Raw genomic sequence first — 18,770 nt, forward strand, 5'->3', positions numbered from 1 at the left:
TCATCGTCTCTGCCCCTTGAATCTAATTGGTCGATGATGAATAGGCACTTTCCACTTCCAGTTGGACTGAGACAATCTCGGCCCGCCTTGCTCAGTTCCTGCTACCACGTGAAATCCAATTCTCACCCTCCACCGAGGCTCTGCAACTCCCCATGCCCGACGTCACATGTACTAAGCTGCGAAGAGTTAAACAGCCGCCCTGGTCCGTGCCTGGTTCCTGGCAGCAACAACTTTAAGCTTCCCCGCATTTCCCCATACGCACCCCCGTCCCCCTGCAGCAGCCAAGCTAACGTCGGCATAGCTTAGCCCTCGACCTACCCAAACTCTCAAGCCCCCCCGTCGTTTCGATACTTTTTGCCATGCCCGGCCTCAGCTGCAGATACACGCCAACCCCGCTCGCTTCATTGTTTCCTGTTTCCTGACTGCGTCCATCTGGGCCTCGTCTCCGCTCCGATGCCTGACCATCATATATCCTTTTCAAGTAGCCTTCGGGGACAATGACCACTAGAGCGTCTCTCGGAAGCATGTGCTTCGCCAAGGCGCAGTGAGCTTGAAGAAGATATAACATCGATCCTATATCGACAATTCGAATCAGCATCAGCCAACATTCATCATACCGAGCTGTTCCTCCTCAATCATCTTTCCTTCCCCCCTACAAACCAATCGCTGGTGTGAACAATAATAATAACAACAACAACCATCCCCACACTTCCCCGCTGCCACCATGAAGACCACCGCCACCACAATCCTTGGCAGCATCCTCTTCGCCGCCCTCGCCTCAGCGCAGGCCGGCTGCGTCAGCTCCGCGCAGTCGCTCGTCCCCTCGTGCGCGCAGTCGTGCCTGCTCGCGGCCAAGTCGTCCATCGGCTGCACCGTCGAGACCGACTACGCGTGCGGGTGCTCGTCGTCGGCCGCGCTGGCCACCAACTCGGCCCTCACCCAGTGCGTGCTGAGCGCGTGCGGCAACAACATCGAGACGGCGCTGCAGGCCTCGTCGGGCGCCCAGTCCATCTGCTCGTGCGTGGCCACGGCCGCCTCCGCTGCCGCTCCGACGACCGAGGCGTCGTCGTCGCCGCCGGCAGAGGCTACCAGTAGCAGTACCCCCGAGGCTACCTCTGCAGCTGCCAGCAGCACGCCGGCGGCGTCGCCGTCTGCGTCGGCGCCGGAAGCTACGAGTATGTCTATCCTCCCCATGCCCCCACCAGCCATCCCGGCTTTTCATCAGCCGCGACCACGGGTCTGTTGTTGGCTACCTGCCTCGTCATGGTCTCTCGTATCCCCAGAATCCTCCCCCCTCTCCCCCCCTCTTCGTCAACAATCTTGCTATTGTGATGATCACTACTGACCAACCCTCTCTCTCTCCACCGCCCCACAGGCTCCGTCGCCCCCACCACTCTCAGCACCGTCGCCACTCCTCCCGGCACCGGCGGTTCCAGCGGTGAAGGTAGCAGCAGCGCCAGCGCCTGCAACCCCGGCGGCGGCCAAGTGACCGTTCTGATGACCACGACAGTGACGGCCTCCGCTCCGGCCGGCGGAGAGACGGGTGATTCGTCGGGGGCGCCTGGTTACGGTGGCGATGGATCGGGTGAGGCTGAGGGAAGTTGCAAGGGGTTGAGTGGGATGGACCATCTGTGAGTTTTTCTTTTTTTTTTTTTACCCCTTGTTGTCCATCGTATTCCTTGACCTCTCCTATCCGTCTGAGTTGTGTTTGTGTGTGTGTGTCTTCCACGACGCCCCTAATTCGGCGTTCTTCACCATCCGCGCGAGAGTTTTGCTGACTGTTCGGGATTTCTCTTCCCCTGTGATGCTTATCAGGGTCTGCTGCGCCTCGAAGATCTTCACACTGGGCAACTACTGAGTGGTGGTTTTGCGCCGCGCGTCAACACGGACAATTTCCTTCATTTTTCCGTTGGACCTTTTGTGGTCCTGTCGGGAGGAAGAGGGAAGGAAGGGTAAGAGTCCATACTCCGGTTTGTCGGTAACATGAAACGAATGACGTTATTTCTTTTTTTCTTATTCTTTTACTCCACCCCCGATGTCCGCTTGCCGATCTGCCTTCTCAACTGACGGACAGAGGGAAGGGGGAAAAGGGTTTTGTATATACAGGGTATATCCTTTGTTTCGGGTCTATTCCCTTGACATCATTTCTTCACTCGCTACCAAAAGCCTTGCTCGGGCAAAATGGAACTTTTTGCATGAATTCCGCAACCGTGACGATAGCATTCCAATATGGTTTTTTGTACTGTGAAGATAGCGGGCCGTTCGTCCTCATCTCGACTTGGATGGAGGAGAGAAAAAAAAAAGGCCGAGGACAACAACACTCGAAGCCTCTCCTCTTCTACGCCCTCGACCCTATGTCTATCCCGACTGCCTGTCTCCATAATTGACCACAGCCAGAGTTTGAAGAGCGGGCAACGTGACGAGGCGGAAAAAAAAATGCGTAGATGGAGAGCCAATGTTCCATAATGCGTTTTCTCGCCCCCCTACCTCTTTCTTCGCAGCGTTACGACGACACGGCGAACAACAGTACAAATAACGAAGACGAAGGTTGGGAATGATGATGGCTATCGCCCAGGAGGCGGGTTGCGCGCGTGAACCCACAACGCAGAAGCAAGCACCAGTCAATCGCACACACAAATAAAAAAACAACGTTCAACAAGGTGCGCTGAGGGTAAGTTGAACAATTCTGTCTTTCTTTGAGATATGTTCCTTTTGGCAACGTTACATTTGTGATTTCCATTCGATCCGCCATCATCCAATTCCCCCTCCCTTCCTCCCCACGATGCATACATACATACCGCGAAGGAAAATTCCTTCCGTCCGCCGCCAATGTAAAAAATAATACATAACAAGCAATTCATGATATCCCACCCTTCCTTCCTTCCATCCTTGCCCGTTCATCCATCAAACCCTCGAGGGTCCAACCATTTCTTTGCTTTTGTTTTGCTTTGCTCTGTTTCGTGTTACAAACAAGCCATCCAGCCATCCCTTCCCCCTTAACCCTCCTCCACATCTACATCTACGACGATCCCTGCAACGGCTCGCCCATACCTCCAAGCGTAATGGTCTTAGTAACAACATACTCGTCGACGCCGAGGAAGCTGCCCTCGCGGCCGAAGCCGCTCTCCTTGACGCCGCCAAAGGGGCTGGCGACGTCGGAGATGAGGCCGGTGTTGACGCCGACCATGCCGACCTCGAGGGCCTCCGCGACGCGGTAGCAGCGGTGGACATCTTTGCTGAAGAAATAGCCCGCCAGGCCGACCTCGGCCGCGTTGGCGAGGCGCACGACGTCGGCCTCGGTGTCGAAGGCGAACAGGGCGCCGACGGGGCCGAACGTCTCCTCGTGGGCGATGCGCATGTCGTTGGTGACGTCGCGCAGGACCGTGGGCTGGAAGAAGTTGGCGCCCAGGTCGGGCAGCTTCTGGCCGCCGACGAGCACCGTGGCGCCGTGCTTGACCGCGTCCTCGACGTGCTCGGCCACCTTGCCGACGGCGCGGTCGTGGATGAGCGGGCCGTGCGTGACGCCCTCGTCGTAGCCGCCGCCGACCTTGAACGCCTTGACTTTCTCGGCGAAGGCGGCCGCGAACTTGTCGTAGATGCCGCGCTGCACGTAGATGCGGTTGGCGCACACGCACGTCTGGCCCGAGCTGCGGAACTTGCTGGCGATGGCGCCGTTGACCGCCACGTCCAGGTCGGCATCGTCGAAGACGATGAAGGGTGCGTTGCCGCCGAGCTCGAAGGAGAGCTTCTTGAGCGTGCTGCTGGATTGCTTCATGAGGAGCTTGCCGACGTTGGTGCTGCCGGTGAAGGACACCTTCTTGATGGTGGGGGACGTGGTGATGAGGTTGCCGACTTCGGGGGTGTTGTCGAGTGCCGTGACAAAGTTGACGACGCCCTTGGGGATGCCGGCGCGGTGCGCGAGCTCCGCAAGAGCGGCGGCGGTCAGAGGGGTCTCACCAGGAGACTTTGCGACGACTGTGCAGCCAGCAGCCAGGGCGGGACCGATCTTGCGAGTGATCATGGCGGCGGGGAAGTTCCAAGGCGTAATCAGGCCGCACACACCGACAGGCTCCTTGCGGGTGAAGACGCGGTTTGCGCCGACAGTGGCGGGGATGGTGGTGCCGTAGATGCGCGGCGCCTCCTCAGAGAACCACTCAAAGAAGTTGGAGGCATAGGCAACCTCGCCCTTTGCATCCGCCAGCGGCTTTCCGTTCTCCCATGTTATGAGCTTGGCGAGGTCGTCGGCGTTCTCGATCATCAGGTCGTACCACTTGCGCAGGTAGCGGGCGCGTTCGCGGCCGGTGAGTTTGCTGAAGGCCGGCAGGGCTGCTGCTGCGGCGTCGATGGCCTTCTGGGTGTCTGCCGAGTCCATCTCAGGCTGGGTGGCGATGACTGCGCCTGTTGACGGATCGGTGACCTCGAAAGTCTTGCCGGATGCCGCGCCAACCCATTCGCCGTTGATGTAGGACTTGGTCTTGAGGAGCGACTTGTCGCTGAGCTGCCACGCGCCGAAAGGGTCAGCCAATGCCTGGTTGTAGACAACCGTCCGTCAACTCACCGGAGGGATGTTGTGGCCCATTGCGTATGTTCTTGAGCGGAGGACGGGGAATGAGACGGGATTGAAGCGCGAGCGGACGGCGGTCCTTGCTGCGAACGCGAGGATGGGCCTCATGATGTGTTATGTAGTGCGGGGCGAGCTGTGATGGGTCGAGAGTGGGAGAAGGGCGGCGGCGAAAAGTAGCTCAGCCGGCGGAGCTCAGCGGGAGCTCGGGCTTCTGATTCGGCGATGGGCGAGCTGCAGCGGCGAGATGCGGGGAGCTGCGATGACGGATGATGACGTTCGGGGATTGCAGCAGCTCTGCTGACGCGCGGATCAGTAAACGGAGGAACAATGGTGGATTTTGGGTCAGCAGCAGCGGCAGGCGTGGTTTTGAAGCTGCTCGAGCTGTCGACTGGCGGGTATCTCGTCGCGGGGCGCGTCAATGGCGGAGATGGGCCGACGGACGTCAGCGTCAACAGCGGCGAGCCGACGCGACGTGCTGTGGGGTCGTCGGGTAACCGCTGCACGGGCCCCGACTTCGGAGAAGCCCTATTTGGACTCACCTCGACAACATCTCCCGCCATCACCACCTTTTGCGAGCTCTGCCAGCCACCACCCGTAATCATCCACATCGAGGATACCGACCAGACAATCGGTGCAGACCGCAAACGTATCCCAGCCCATCACGGCGGCCGTGCACGGCCTGGTCGAACGCTGCAGCTTCTGTTTTGCACCTGCCGAACGGCCTGGTCGAGCGCGCGAAGAGAGCTCCAAGAGGTCGCTTTTCGCCCAGATGAATCATGTGAGAAGCTGGTCGATCAAGGCGTGAAGGAGGCTGAGGAGTGGGCAAACGTCCGAGAGGGGGGAGATCGAAAACTACGTCGGCGTACATCAACACCAGCCTTGTGATCCTCAACACCACCACGGAGGACCATTGGCCGGGTGTCACGAATGGCTTCGGGAGCTGGTGGAGGAGCTGGACAGAAGAGAGGAACACCGGTCACCGTGCAGGGCAGGTCGTGAATGGAACATCAGAAGTCGTCGCGGCCCAATACCGCCGTCGCGTGCCAGCCCACTGGCGGTCCGCCGGGTTGGTCTACCCGGGCCATTCGTGGCATTGTTGATGGAACAAAAGGATGGACCATCCTCATCTGACTTCGAATGGCACCTTTGTCGGCTCCCTCCTTCTTCTGCACAAACTTAGTCTTCGCGCTCCATGACGATTCACATCGTACAATCACTCCGGCCTCCTCTAACGCTGACAAGACTTCTCCTTGGTATTGACCCTTCTTAGACATGTAGAGGGGCATGGATGCTGCCTTCGGTTTCAAGTTCGCGTACGTCGGGAAATGGCGCGCGGGTGACAAGGAGCTCTGCATCGGAATCTGTGGAGTCCGATTTGATCGTTACTGGGGCCCTCTCTGCCAGGTTTTTGGCCCGGATCATGAAGTCCTGGAAGGTCATTCTCTTCAATCCCGGAGTCCGGCCCGGATCGTCTTCCATGTCCTCATCCGTTGAGTCCGAGCAGCAGACATAATGGGTGGTGTCTGCGTGCAGTTTGGACAGTACGAAACCAAGGACCAGCTTACCCTCCCAACCAAGGACAGGCCTACCCGCAGGCAGGCAAGGTTACCCTCCGGCGACAGGACAAGGCTTCCCTCCTCCTGCTAATCGGCAATGCTTCCTTTGTGCTGAACCAGGTCACATCGCCAGACTCTGTCAGGCGCGGGACCTACCTGTGGAGGAACGTCGCAAACTGAAGGAAGAGAATGAGAAGAAATACGGCAAGCTGCCTCTACCTCCGCAGCGTCAATCTCTACCGCCTGCGGAAACAAGTGCAAATGCCGCTAAATCTTCCGAGTGCATGGTTCTCGAGGGCCCGCGGGAGGAGCATGACCGAGTGTACTTTTCTTCTGTAGAGCTAGCGGATCAGTATGTCACGGCTGCGGCAAGGGACTTGACCGTGGATTTCTCAGCGCTTAGTGTGGAGATGCCGCAGGATTGCGACTGGGCTGAAGCCAATGCGGCCGGCGGCCTGGGACGTTCGTACTCGACGGCGCAGGTCCTCCGGGACGCCTGCTCATCCTTATCCTCGAGGCTCTGTTCACATGCACGTTCGGGGCAATGCGATTCCCCAAGGGCCACAACGGGATGGCCCGCCTCTGCCGTTGGGACCGGAACGTCCTGGAGTGGGACGGGTTCTGCAGTCGTTACTCTTTGAACGAAGGCCCCGCCGGCGACCTTGACCTTTCTCCCCGCGGAGGACTTGGAGACGTATGCGCAGGACATCGTGAAGGAACGGAAGGCTCTGAGGGCCCAAAGTGCCCGTACGCCTGCAAACGGGGACGCGCGACGACCTGCCCGCCGAGCCAGCTCCAAGAAAAGTCGCCGTGTCGCTGTCCGGGCTTGATCGGCTTGTTGGTGTACGTACTTTGCAGGCGCGTCCTCCGGGCGCTGCCGGTCCACCTTCTCCCGGTGGGAGATGCTTGTAGCTCTGGTCCTCCAGGTGATGATGCTTGTTTTTGTGCGCTGGCTGTTGGTCGGTTGAAAACTTCCTTGGGTACGGGATTACCGAGAGTTGGGCATGGTTGCTTGTTCGTGGTTGGTATGTTGTGTAGAGGCGATGAAGAGGCGTGCTGAGCAAGATCTTCCGTGCCCCCGCTATTCAGAGCCGCAACACCAAGCTGAGCTCTCCGCTACAATCGTGAAGTCCCCAATTGAGAAGCCTGGCATGTCCTGAAGCGGCAATGATTTGTTCGAGCATGCAGAGTGGATTTCTTAGCAATCTTTGACCACGATGACACCTCCAAGCTGTGATACGATGTCTCGATTTGCATATCATCTACATAAAGCCAAATAGATGCTCCAGGCGGGTATGTCGCGAGTTGACCGAGACCCGGAGCACGCGTCTCCAGAGCAGACAGTCTTTCGCTTTTGATCAGCTGGCCTTCCAAGAAGTCCTGGTCAGCGTCGTCCAGCTAATCTGGCTGCTACCGTTCAGAAACCTCACAGACAGAAGCTACTGCCTCCATCTGTGCCCCCATTCCAATCCCGCCTCGTACCATTGTCCCGTCCAATCCTCCATACGGCAAGTACCAGGAGTGAATTAGCAATTATAATCAGAAATGAAAGGAGGAGGGGGGGGGGGGGGAAAGAGAGGAGTGATACTGACCAAGAAAGCAAAGAAGTCTGATTGGCAACTTCACGAAGGAGTGAAAACGAAAGGAAAGTCAAAAGCCAGGATGGAGTCCTCGGAGCTGAGGTGACAAGAACAGTGATCGCAGACCAGCGTCGATCGGGGCAGCCAAGGCGTGTTCCTGTCAAAGTTCGGTTCCTCCGAGTGCGGCGGCAGCTACTTGGGAGTCTGGAAGACCCTCAATGGAGGTGCCAGACGCGGCCCGCCAAAGCATGGCTCTGCTCCACTTGCTGCATCCTGACTGTGCTCTCGCGAGCATGTCGGCAGCTAAGTTTGAAGAAACTCCGGAGTGACCCTTCGTCCTGTCAAACACGCAGCGCACGCCATACGCCCTCAGCGTCGCGACACTCAGGAGGATCGAGATATTGCAGTAGTCGTAAACACGACGTTGACCAGTTTTTAGCTGGTATTCGCCGAGCTTTGACAGTGCGTCGGGCGAATCGCACAGTGCGACAATGGTCTTCCATGTCGACTGGCCGTTAGCCCTGCGCTGAACAACGATCTTGGCTGCCTCGGCGAAGCCCCCGGCAAGAGCTCGAAGTTCCATCTCGAGCGACTGGACTTCATCTCCTGCGGTGGAGGCCTTGGTGGCCCACGAAGGCCTATCAGCCTTCGTCATGGAGCCAGACGCGAAGTAGAAGTGTTTGTCTCCCTCTCCCGACTGGATTACGGCCCAACCACCGCGACGACTCTGTGAATGAACAGAACCGTCCGTGGATATGACCAGTAAATCTTCGTCGGAGATTGCCTGGTAGTGCTTTGCGACTTTGACCACATCCTCGTCTGGCCTCATGATGACTTGACAATCAAGTGCACCATATTCCTCTGAGAGTGAGAGAGCTCCTTTCCAGTAGCCGACTTCCAGCTTCGAGTTCATCTCCCTCATGAAGTTGTCGGCGCACCATACGCCATCGGCTGTGTAACTGATCGCAGTTATCGAGTTCTCAATATAGGACCAAGGAACAACTCACCACTCCTGGGAGGAAGGCATGCTGTCAGCTTGACTGCAGGGTGGTGTGCGCGTAGAAGAGGAGGAAGAAGAAGATCTGCGAGCAATGTTACCAACTGCACGTATGTGGCGGGGGAGACGGTGTGGGTACCTGTGAAGAACAGAGAGAGAGAGAGGCGGGGAGACGGTTGCGCGGACCTGTGCAGAAGAAGGAGAAGAAGAGGCGGCGGCGGCGGGAGAGAGGTAAACAACACCAACCCGGTTGCCCGTCGCGACCACGCCGGGAAAACCAACTGTCCGCGTTGCTTCGGGCAGGCGCGCGCGGGTTGACCGCCTTGGGTTCGATACTGCCGCCGCGCGCTGCCGCCGCCGCCCGAGCCGCTCAATGCTCGCTGATGGTGCTGTAGAGCAGTCCTGGACAGTGCTCCAATGCGGTAGACATATACGCCCGTCGGACGCGCCGTCATCGTCTGCCGAGAGCTGTGACAACACCGCCACGCTGTATATGACGGACCAGACCGCGGCCTTGATCTATATACCCAAAGAGCAAGCCTTCGACTCACAGTTGTTGCCGAATCAGGCTTGGACAAAGTGGCGCTTGTTTCGGAGAAGTCTTCGATTACCATGTTTGTCTCCGAGCAGATCTGATGATGCCCCGCATGGTAAGCACAGCGGCGGAGCTGAGCCCAAGGGCGCGTTCAGCGCGGCGATCGGTCCAGAGAAAGGCAGGGCAAACAGCGATCAGAACTCTGGCCAGCATTCGGCGCATCTTGTGTCCAGGCATCGCGTGTTTGCTAAAGCTCTCTTCGTCCTGAGAGCGGAGCGGACCTCCAAACGTTCCCAGCCGACCGGCCTGTTCGTCTTTCCGGTAGGCAATTGTGTGAGTTCGGTTCTCCGCGGGGTCCCAGAGCGTCGTCGTCGTCGCTGGCCGCGAAGTCCGCCCTCTGTCTCCGTCATTTCGCAGATTCGTCGTGGCGCTTTTCCGTTCAAGTTCCCCGGGCGGCCGCGTACAGCAGCTGTCTCTGTAATCTGGCAAATGGAAGCCATTCGCAATTGAGCGGGTAGAGTTGGACAGACCGCGGTGACCTTACAGCCTGATGTACTCAGGTTCACGAAAGCTGGGGACCCATTCCTCCCCCCCTTCCTCCTCGATATCATCCTCGTCATCCTCAGGCCAAGTAACTTCATTGAAGAAGAGCATTTGATGACGGGAGGACTGGTGGTTTCTACTTTCATGAAACTCTCAGTGCCTGATGAATGGTAATGATCTAAGCACACCTTTTTGCTCCGCGAGAAGCAGGTAGGCAGCTTTCTCCTCCTCCTCCTTCTCCTCAGTGACTTCATCGGTGTTCAGTGCCTGGCGGAAGGGGAAGCGGCCGGGTGGCTTGAGGCTTTCAACCGGCTTATCTTCCTGCTTCCCGGAGCGCTCAAGACAGACCAGGGCTTCATACGCGATGTGCCTGCGCGCGCGGAGGTGGTTGCAATGTGCGGCGGGTGGCATCACGGCGGATAAGGACGGTGTTTTGCATCGGGTTCCTGACCGCCAAATGACATTCAATGGAGGGGAATCAATCATTCATTGACTACGAGGTATGTCGCGGTTGGACTAAAGACACGAAGCGTTTGGAGACGCCCGTGTCATAGGTCCTCCGCTTTTGATCATCGGCCTGGCCAATAACTGCAATGTGTCCATCCAGTCCTCCTGGCAACTACCGCTCTCCTTCTCTCCCGATGTCCAGCCACCACCGGGCATTCGGCAATGAACCAGGCTGCCCCGGCCTCGCTAGAGTAAGCCGATTAGAAATTAGCGATTAGAAATTAAGCATTGAATAAAGGAAGACAAGCAGCGCAATTAAACAAGGAAAGGGGGATGGGAAAGTAAGGGAAAAAAGAAAAGAAAAAAACAAAAGAATAACAAAAGGAAATGAGGGAATGGGGAAAAGGCAAAGGAAAATGGGTAACTTCCCGGCAGCAAGCGAGACGACTTCCGGACCATGCGACTGCGCCTTGGGAGATCTGCCGGTGGCCTGCGTATTCCGTTGGTAGTGAGGAAGTTGGCGAAGGGACTACCCAAGGAACGTTAGCGAGGACACATGAGGTGTCAAGCACAGGGATGCGTGTCGGTGGACCGAACACTGCGTGGACGCGACCAGATCGACGAAGAGGTTCCGTTGGTGAAGGAGACATCGGAGCTGCTAGGCGCCTCCCAGTGGCCACTCATGAGGACACTGCCTGTACGTTAGCCGCAAGACCAAAGTAGTAAGCAAGTTCCACCGGGTTCCACGGTTGACCAATGTAAGCAAGCTCCACTGGGTTCCACGGCTGATCCGACTTCGCTTGCTTAGCGACATAGTCCGCGGCCTCATTGGCAGGAATACGGGAGTGTCCCTGTGACCAATGGCACTTGACGTACACGCCGTATTCTTTGAGCTTCCGGGCGCACTCCAAGATTAACCGCAGTATCCACGTGTTGGGGTAAGCTTTCCAGTACTCGGAATCACCCGGCGCCCTGTACAGGCGAAGCTTGTTGAGGCCCCAGAGGCAGTCACTCCAGAGCAGCAACCGACGGGTAGTCAAGTCGGCCAGCATCCGGACTTCCACCTCGACAACTGCGTACTTGAAGCCCCTAAGTATGGCAAGCCTGTGCAACGCGTGTTCAGAGCATCTCTTTGTCCAAGGGGTAGTCGGGTCAAGGGGAAAACTTACAGCTCCAGCTCCTCCACCTGCAGCAACGGGAGGCTGATGAGACAGTCACTCGGGCGGTTCCCGAGTGAAAACAGCTCGTGTGTCACAACTTCAAGGAAGAAAGGTCTGGCTCTCATCCACGGAGTTGTCTGTCCCTCGCCCGCTGTAGCGCTCTGGTCAGCTCGGGGCGGCAAGACTCGGACCACGGCCACTCCTCCTATGGTACGTTCTCCCTGCTCGCCGGGGAGTGACGCATCCGTGAAGAGGGCAATGTCCTCGTCTGCCGGCGGCTTGAAATGGATCCTCTCCGCGACCCGCCTCGCGACCTCCTCGTTGTGCTTGACGACATCGAAGTTGAGGTCGTCCATGTCTCCGCGCTGAGAGTTAGTTCGACCAAAACCCTCATGTTCCTCTTCCAACGCCCTGATGCCTTCGCGTTCGCTCTGCGTCAGCCGCTGGTTATACGGGGCGCTCTGGCGCCAGCTCCTGTGGGTCTGTGTAATGTTATTTCGAACTTGGGGCGAAGATAAAGAGCAGAGGCATACCCGTTGTTAGGCTTGTGTTGTCTCGGCATGGTTGCGGAAGGCGTGAGGAGAGGGGAGGGTCGAGGGCGCGGTCGGTAGATGTACCCTCCCCGCCGGCCGACGCGTCGGCGCCGCGTCGGCACGACAACCACAACAACAACAACAAACGCGTAAACACTGAACAGGGCAGGTGCGGCGCGGTGCAGCCGAGTGCTGCGCACAGCGTGCGTCAATCTCACAAGCCGACGACGCCCGGCATCCGGGTGTCCAACTCCCGTCACTGAGTCATAAGCATGCATGAGGCGGTCTTACTCTACATGTGGTGGTCGGACAAGGCAGTTTTGACCAGAGTACACGTTTTCTACTAGCATAGCTACGCCAGGTAGCAGTTTGTGAGAAAGTGACTCGACTCGCCAGCGTCTTACATAACGCTGCGGTGACGGCTGTGCTCGTCTGACAGTTTCACCATGATGACGGCTGTGTGGCGGTGACTTGTTTTTTCAAAGCGCGCTGGGCGAGCGCGCCGGAATATCTGAAAATTTTCGTTGCTTCCAAACGTGGCAGGCGCGGGGTTTCCGGGCAGGCACTCCGTTGCTGGGCGCCAACCAACAAGCCTCTTCATGCAGCACCTCAAGGCCATCTACATACGACGACACTCTATCTGCAGCACCAATGCTCCATGGCTCTTCCGCAGTGGGCGTGTCGACGGATCGGGACGCGGCAGCGGCCACAACGCGCGCCGACAACAATTTCGGATCCAAGTGGCTCGCACCAGCCCACCGCAACTTGAAGCAACCGCTGGCGTGACAAGGATATATGTCCCAGAGGAGACAGGACATTGAAGTGAAGAAGGTGAGCTGCTGCCGCTGCGCAAGGATGCTGTTGCTGACTCGGATGTCCAGGTGATTCGGTCCAGCGCCGCGAATACTCGAGGTCGAACAGTATGGATAGTGAGAGAGTCCCAGGCACAACACACAGGCAATGCGAGCAATGGAAAACATAATGCGCAGTGTTCTTACGCTCGATCGGTTGGCATGAATCTACGAGACGATACTTGACTCTCCCGAGGCCATTGTAGTGCCGCCCACCATCCCAAGGTCCATGCCCACTATCCCCAGCCACGAGACACCCAACCGACACACACCAGGACGGAGGCGCAATGCATCGCGTGGAGCAAAGGACGACGTGAAGTGAGCGAGGCCGCCAAGGCGAGGAAATACGTCGCGCCGCTCTCGCACCAATCCCCAAGCGGCATCCCTTCCGACATCCCTGCCCCCCAGCATTATTCCTGCCTCACAACTTCGCGCTCTCCTCCCTCATCTCGCGCTCCCACGCCTTCCTAGCCTCGGCCTCGGCATCGTGGCTGTACAGCCAGATCTGCGTCGTCGGGTCGCTCAGCCCGTTTGGGCTCTGGATGTAATGCCTGCCCTTGGCCTCGGCGCGCATGGCCTCGTCGCGCGCCCGCTGCTCGGGGCCGTCGGGGAAGTGGAAGATGCGGCCGTTGACGAAGCTGGCCTGCTGCACCTGTGCCGTGCGCGCGATACGCAGCTCCTGGAAGACGCGGAGCGCGGCCGGGAGCTCCGATCTCGACGACATGGACGATATGAGCGTGGCCAGGCTCGCTCCGTCTTCGACGGCCTGCGCGGCGCCTGGAAAAGTGAGCAACGTGCTCCCTCCTGCGACACGGAATCCTCGCCTACCTTGACCCATGAAGGGCAACATGGCGTGTGCTGCGTCTCCGATGATGACCACTTTGTTCGACTCGGAAACCCACCGCTCCAGCGATTGCCCTGCCATCATCGGCCACTTGAGCGTCTTGTCGATCAAACTAATGAGCTTGGTGACGCTACGGCGGCGCCGGCGGTCAGCAGGTAGCTGCATGCGCCCATGGTCCAAGCCCTGGTGCCGCAACTCACCTGCGGTCCCAGCCCACAAACTGCTTCTTCATGTCGTCCAACGCAGTCTCCTGCTTCCACGTGCTTGGATCCGACGGCTCCGGATGGATGAGAACCACGTTGACGGCTTCTCCGCCGGCGATGGTGTATGTAACCACATGCCGCGCAGGCCCAAGCCTAAATCCGCATCAGCTCGGTTCTCCAACCAGAAGACGCCGCCACCGACCAGCCGTTCTGAATGTAACTTTTCAGCATCCACGACGTATCAGGGTCGCTCTTGATCCTCTCCGCCGGAATCGTCGCCCTGTACGCCGCCAACCCCGTCAAAACCGGCGGCTGATCCCTGTCCCCAAGCACCGCCTTCCTGCCTTCCGAATAAATACCTGCATGTGGGATCCATGTCAGCAATCCAGGATACCTTGGGAAACAAAATGCCGTGCAACGCCGGGCCAGGCGGGGGTGCCAACCACCACCTCCGCTCCCGCCGCCGCCGCCCGTCTCTCCTCCCCCTCACCCCGAACCGAACCGACGAAACCTGAAACGCAAACGCTACCAGAAAAAACTCAACTCACCATCAGCAGCAACCACCAAATCCGCCACCATCACCCCCTCTTCCTCGCCCTCGCCCTCGCCCTCGCCCTCCCCTCCCCTCCCCGCCTTCCCACCCACCTAACCCTCCCCGCCCCCTCCTCAACCCCCACAACCCTCCTCCCAAACAAAACCTCCACCCCCAGCTCCCCCGCCCTCTGATACAACGCCTTCTGATAATCCGCCCGATGCACAACCCAATACGGCGCCTCTCCCTCCCCCCCTTCCTCCCCCTCGCCCGCAAACCACCCCCCAATCTCGGGCATCAACCCCGCCCGCCCAACAACAGCACCATCGCACCACCGCCGGAAGACGCTGGCGTGCGGCTCGACGACGTGTCGGCGCAGGAAGCGCCCGACGCCCCAGCGCAGCAGGAGCCGGGTCGCGTTGGGCGGGATCTGCACGCCGGCGCCGATTTCGGAGAGGGCGGGGGATTGCTCGATGATGGTGATGTGAGGGGGGTGCTGGTGGTGCTGGTGGTGGTGGTGGTGGTGGTGGTGGCGGAGGGCGATGGCGGTGGAGAGGCCGCAGATGCCGGCGCCGATTATGAGGATGGTTAGGGGGTCGGCGGCGCCTGGGTTTGGGTTTGGGGAGGATGGTTGGGTGGCTGAGGGGGGAGGGGGAGGAGGATGGGGGTTGGTGGTGGTGTTGGTGTTGTTGGTGTTGTTGGTTGGCTTTTGGAGCGCGGAGAGGAAGTGGAGGGAGCGGGTGGGGTAGTTTGCGCGCTGTTTTTATGTATAAGTGTGTGGTTTTTCAGTTTGTGCTTACCCAGCGCCAGGTCGGTGGTGGTGGGGGAATAGATGGGGAGAGGCTGGATTGATTCCGAATTTGCAGCGAACAGTGCTGCTGCTGAGAGGAGGAGGTCGAGGTTCAAACGCTTACTTACCAGCGGCCCATCGTGTAGAATGTGGCTCGCGCTGTCGACCAGCCCGGCCGTCTTGTCCCTGTTGCGAAAGGAACTCTTCGGCGCCGCCATTTCTCAGTACACTCACTCACTGCAAAATCAAAAAAACGAATCTCACACAAAATCTCCGATCAGCAATGCAAGGTCGGCTGGTCTGTCGGCGGTGGCGGCGGCGACAGCATCAGCAGCAGCAGCGCGCTCCATCCCATCTATATATGTATCTATGGAAATCAGCTTAGTTCCCCGATGTCTCGGCTCCCATTACCCGGCCGGCTGGCCACCCACCCACCTCCACTAGCTAGGTACCTAGTCCCTGACTGCGGGGAGGGGGGGGAGCTGCACGCCCGCCCCTGCCCAGCCCAGCCCAGCTCAGCCCTGCTCTGCCGTGCCCGCTCCCGACGACGCCCGAACGCCGCAGCCGTCGAACCATCAACCGTACCTATGCAGTCATCATCATACTACTACTTCTTCTTCCGAACCCCCACCACCCCGCGTATCATGCACCTGAGGAACCGATTGGTAGGCAATGTAGTACAATACACACGTAAGCTTAGGGTGAAACCAGGAAGCTAAAGGCTACCCCACATTTTTTTTTTTTTTTTTGGTCTGCGTCTTTTTGCCGCAACAGATGGTGTATCTATGGAACGGACGTGTTGCTTTATTTCCCCTCGTGTGCGCGCGGGGCGGAAGCCGGCGGGAAATGTAGGTGGGCAGGAGGCAAATTATGGGGGAATGCTGTTGGGGTGGGGAAATTGGTGTCATGCGAGCATCGGGCTAGTTAAGTCTTGCTACACATGTTTAGCCAATAATAACTACCCAATTGTGATGAGCCACGATGTGATGGTAGGGCTTCCATGCGGAATTTCGCGGGTGTAACTGTGCCAGTGTTCATCGATGGAATTGAGTGCTTCGAGACAATCTGATGATGATATGGATTTTTTACAAGACACCGGACCAGTTGGAATAGAAACAGTCAAGTAGCGCAGTAGCGCGCAAGAGCGAGGGGTATCATGATTGCAGCTAATAGAGGTCTACACCTGCTATGTCTTTCTCTTCTTCTTCGCACTGGCCAGCGCTTCTGATATCCGCGCAAGATCCGCTTCAACCTCCTCGTCATCTTCGTCTTCTTCCTCAGCAACCAATGTCTCGGCATCGCCCTCCTCGGAGTCTTCCTCAGAACCCTTGCCCTCCTCAGACTCGAAGCCCTCGAATGAATCGTCCTCGTCGTCTTCGTCCTCAGCTTCTTGAACTTCGCTGCTGGCTGCCGACTTCGACTCCTCTTCGAGCTTCCTCTTGCGAGGCATCTCACCGAGACGGCCTAACCGACCTTCGCGGTTTCCGGTCTCGTCATCTTCCTTGTCTGGCAGGGGAGTGTACCACGGAATCTTGCCACGCATGAACTCGGTGAGCACCATCTTGGCAACACTATCCAGATCAGGCTCGCCTCCCTTCAGCAGTCTTCCTCCCTTTCGGGCAAGCTGTTCCAGTAAGTCCGTGTGATCCTTGTAGTCCTTGAGCTCGTATGTCCGCAGAACATGCTGCTTTTTGCACTTGCTCAATGCAGCGGCAACGTACTGCTCCGGGTGCTCGGTCTTCTCAAGACGCACGACACCACGAAGCAGAAGATCGGCATCGGTGTCGTTGGCGTTCGGGGGGACGATACCAGGGCAATCAATGAGGTAGATCCTCTTCATCAGTGTGACGTATTGCCAGACCTTGGTCTCACCAGGAATGGGCGCGGTCGTGCAGACCTTCTTTTTCCTCAACGTGTTGATGATGGAAGATTTGCCGATGTTGGGGTAGCCAATAAGACCGCAGGAGATCTGCTTACGATCGGAGTGAAGGGACGAGAACTGGCGGAGAAGAGAGATCAAGGAGCCTTTTCCGAAGCTGTTGTTGATCGAAGCATGGAAAGCGAGGGTGGGGTAGTCCTTGGAAAGATAGCGGACCCATGCAGCCTGTTGATCATCAGTGAATGACCTTCGAAAACAAATACGAGAGGTGTGTATGGGGAATATATGAAACATTACTAAGAGAACCGCCACGGAAACCACTGAACGCGGAGGCGGCCCTCAACTCAAACGAATCATTCTCAGACCCTTGCGGACAAACGCCAAGACGGAGATTATCCAACTTCGAAGCCATGACGGCCAGAAGCGGCGGGCGAGCTTGATCTCCCAAAGCTGTAACGGACCTTTTCCATAGAGAGTTGCAACGAGTGCAGGAAAAAGCCCTGACTTAGCAATGGGGCTGGTGGGGAAATGGTGCAGAAAAGAAAATGACGAAATGTGTAACTTACCGCAACCTTAGTCGGCACCAGATCGCACTTGTTCAAAACGAAGATCAGGTGCTTGTGGGGTGCCTCTTCTCTGATGTACTTCTCCACAGACCGACACCTCGTGCCAAGGGGGTCTCTTGCATCCAGAACGTGTATTACCACATCGGACGAGTCAATGACCTTGTACAGCTCGTTCCAGATACGCTTGCTCTGACCCTTTGAGAAGACGGCCTCACGTGCTGCAGAAGAAGCGCCGGTGTCCTCATCATCATCAGCGCCAGCGCCAGCGTTTCCGCTGAGCAGGTGGGCTTGCTCGAGACGATCCAAGTAATCATCATGGGACTTGACGGTCTCTCCGGCGAGATCCTCGATGCTCGAAACACCAATCTTGACCCGTTTCCTCTGCGCCTTGGGGCCGAAGGTGTCGCTGAAGGGAGCCGTTTCGATGGCCATCTTAGCCTGGTGTTGCTTGACGCCATTGACCTTGTCCTGGCCGTCTCTGATCAGGGACATGGGCAGCTTGTTTGACTTCAGCAGCACCGAGTATGGGTCGGTGGCACGCTCGGCCATGGCGGTGCGGAACGCCGCGAGGGACTCTTGGCTGATGACGCGGGAATTGGTGAACCATTTGCGGTTCGGCTCGATGCGGGCAGTGGGCACATCCCTGGACTGGTAGATGGCAGCTTTGGTGATATCACCGCGAGCGTTCCTCTGTGCTTTGCCATCCGTGTACATGTTCAGAAGCTTCACCCTCTTCGCCGAGCTGTGTGCAGGTTAGCCCCAGGCCCACAGACCGTCGTCAGTGCTTGCACTTACCGGTAGAAGTTCTCGCCCTTGGTCCTGACATTGCTCATGCCATCGCCGGTCTTCCCCTGCCGCTCCTTCCTGGAAGCCTCTTTTTTCCCGGTGCCCATGGTGGCGAGACACGCGGCGATGCGCTCGCAGCGGCGGTTGCTCGAGGTGGGAAAGGGAAAGGTTGGCGCGGGCAATCCACCACGCGGCGCTTGCAGAAGTAAATCTGAAGGGCGCAGAGAGGAAGAAGAAAAGGAAGAGAAAAGCGCGCAGTGGGGAGTTGAGTGTGCTGCGGCGCTCGGGCGCGCTCGATCTTTTTTTCGGGGCTTTGGCGCCAAGATTTCACTGCCAAGACAGCCGCGCCGAAGCTCCGCCGGCGAAGCGTTTGAGAAAGTCTGGCGGCAACCACACGCGCTCGA

General features: G+C 58.0%; 5 protein-coding genes across 5 annotated transcripts; all 5 read right to left on the reverse strand.

Moving 5' to 3' along the window:
- Positions 1–3,019: 3,019 nt before the first annotated feature.
- UGA2 (succinate semialdehyde dehydrogenase NADP+ linked) lies at positions 3,020–4,672 on the reverse strand (the record flags this gene model as incomplete). The annotated part of the gene is made up of 2 exons (XM_066772915.1): positions 3,020–4,498; positions 4,559–4,672. 2 exons carry the CDS (start codon positions 4,670–4,672, stop codon positions 3,020–3,022), a joined length of 1,593 nt encoding a protein of 530 aa, XP_066635482.1.
- Positions 4,673–7,860: 3,188 nt separating this feature from the next.
- SLS55_001422 (uncharacterized protein) lies at positions 7,861–8,727 on the reverse strand (the record flags this gene model as incomplete). The annotated part of the gene is made up of 2 exons (XM_066772916.1): positions 7,861–8,659; positions 8,708–8,727. 2 exons carry the CDS (start codon positions 8,725–8,727, stop codon positions 7,861–7,863), a joined length of 819 nt encoding a protein of 272 aa, XP_066635483.1.
- Positions 8,728–10,902: 2,175 nt separating this feature from the next.
- SLS55_001423 (uncharacterized protein) lies at positions 10,903–11,944 on the reverse strand (the record flags this gene model as incomplete). The annotated part of the gene is made up of 4 exons (XM_066772917.1): positions 10,903–11,311; positions 11,392–11,408; positions 11,583–11,856; positions 11,916–11,944. The coding sequence occupies 4 exons, from the start codon at positions 11,942–11,944 to the stop codon at positions 10,903–10,905; spliced, it is 729 nt and encodes a 242-aa protein (XP_066635484.1).
- A 1,243-nt stretch (positions 11,945–13,187) lies between these two features.
- SLS55_001424 (uncharacterized protein) lies at positions 13,188–13,842 on the reverse strand (the record flags this gene model as incomplete). Its single annotated transcript, XM_066772918.1, has 3 exons — positions 13,188–13,543; positions 13,595–13,740; positions 13,811–13,842. 3 exons carry the CDS (start codon positions 13,840–13,842, stop codon positions 13,188–13,190), a joined length of 534 nt encoding a protein of 177 aa, XP_066635485.1.
- A 2,479-nt stretch (positions 13,843–16,321) lies between these two features.
- NOG2 (GTPase required for pre-60S ribosomal subunit nuclear export and maturation) lies at positions 16,322–18,473 on the reverse strand (the record flags this gene model as incomplete). Its single annotated transcript, XM_066772919.1, has 3 exons — positions 16,322–17,239; positions 17,581–18,322; positions 18,376–18,473. The coding sequence occupies 3 exons, from the start codon at positions 18,471–18,473 to the stop codon at positions 16,322–16,324; spliced, it is 1,758 nt and encodes a 585-aa protein (XP_066635486.1).
- Between the last annotated feature and the right edge of the window lie 297 nt (positions 18,474–18,770).

The sequence above is a fragment of the Diplodia seriata genome (genome assembly GCF_021436955.1).
Source record: "Diplodia seriata strain FDS-637 chromosome Unknown scaffold_2, whole genome shotgun sequence".
In the NCBI taxonomy this organism is placed as follows: domain Eukaryota; kingdom Fungi; phylum Ascomycota; class Dothideomycetes; order Botryosphaeriales; family Botryosphaeriaceae; genus Diplodia; species Diplodia seriata.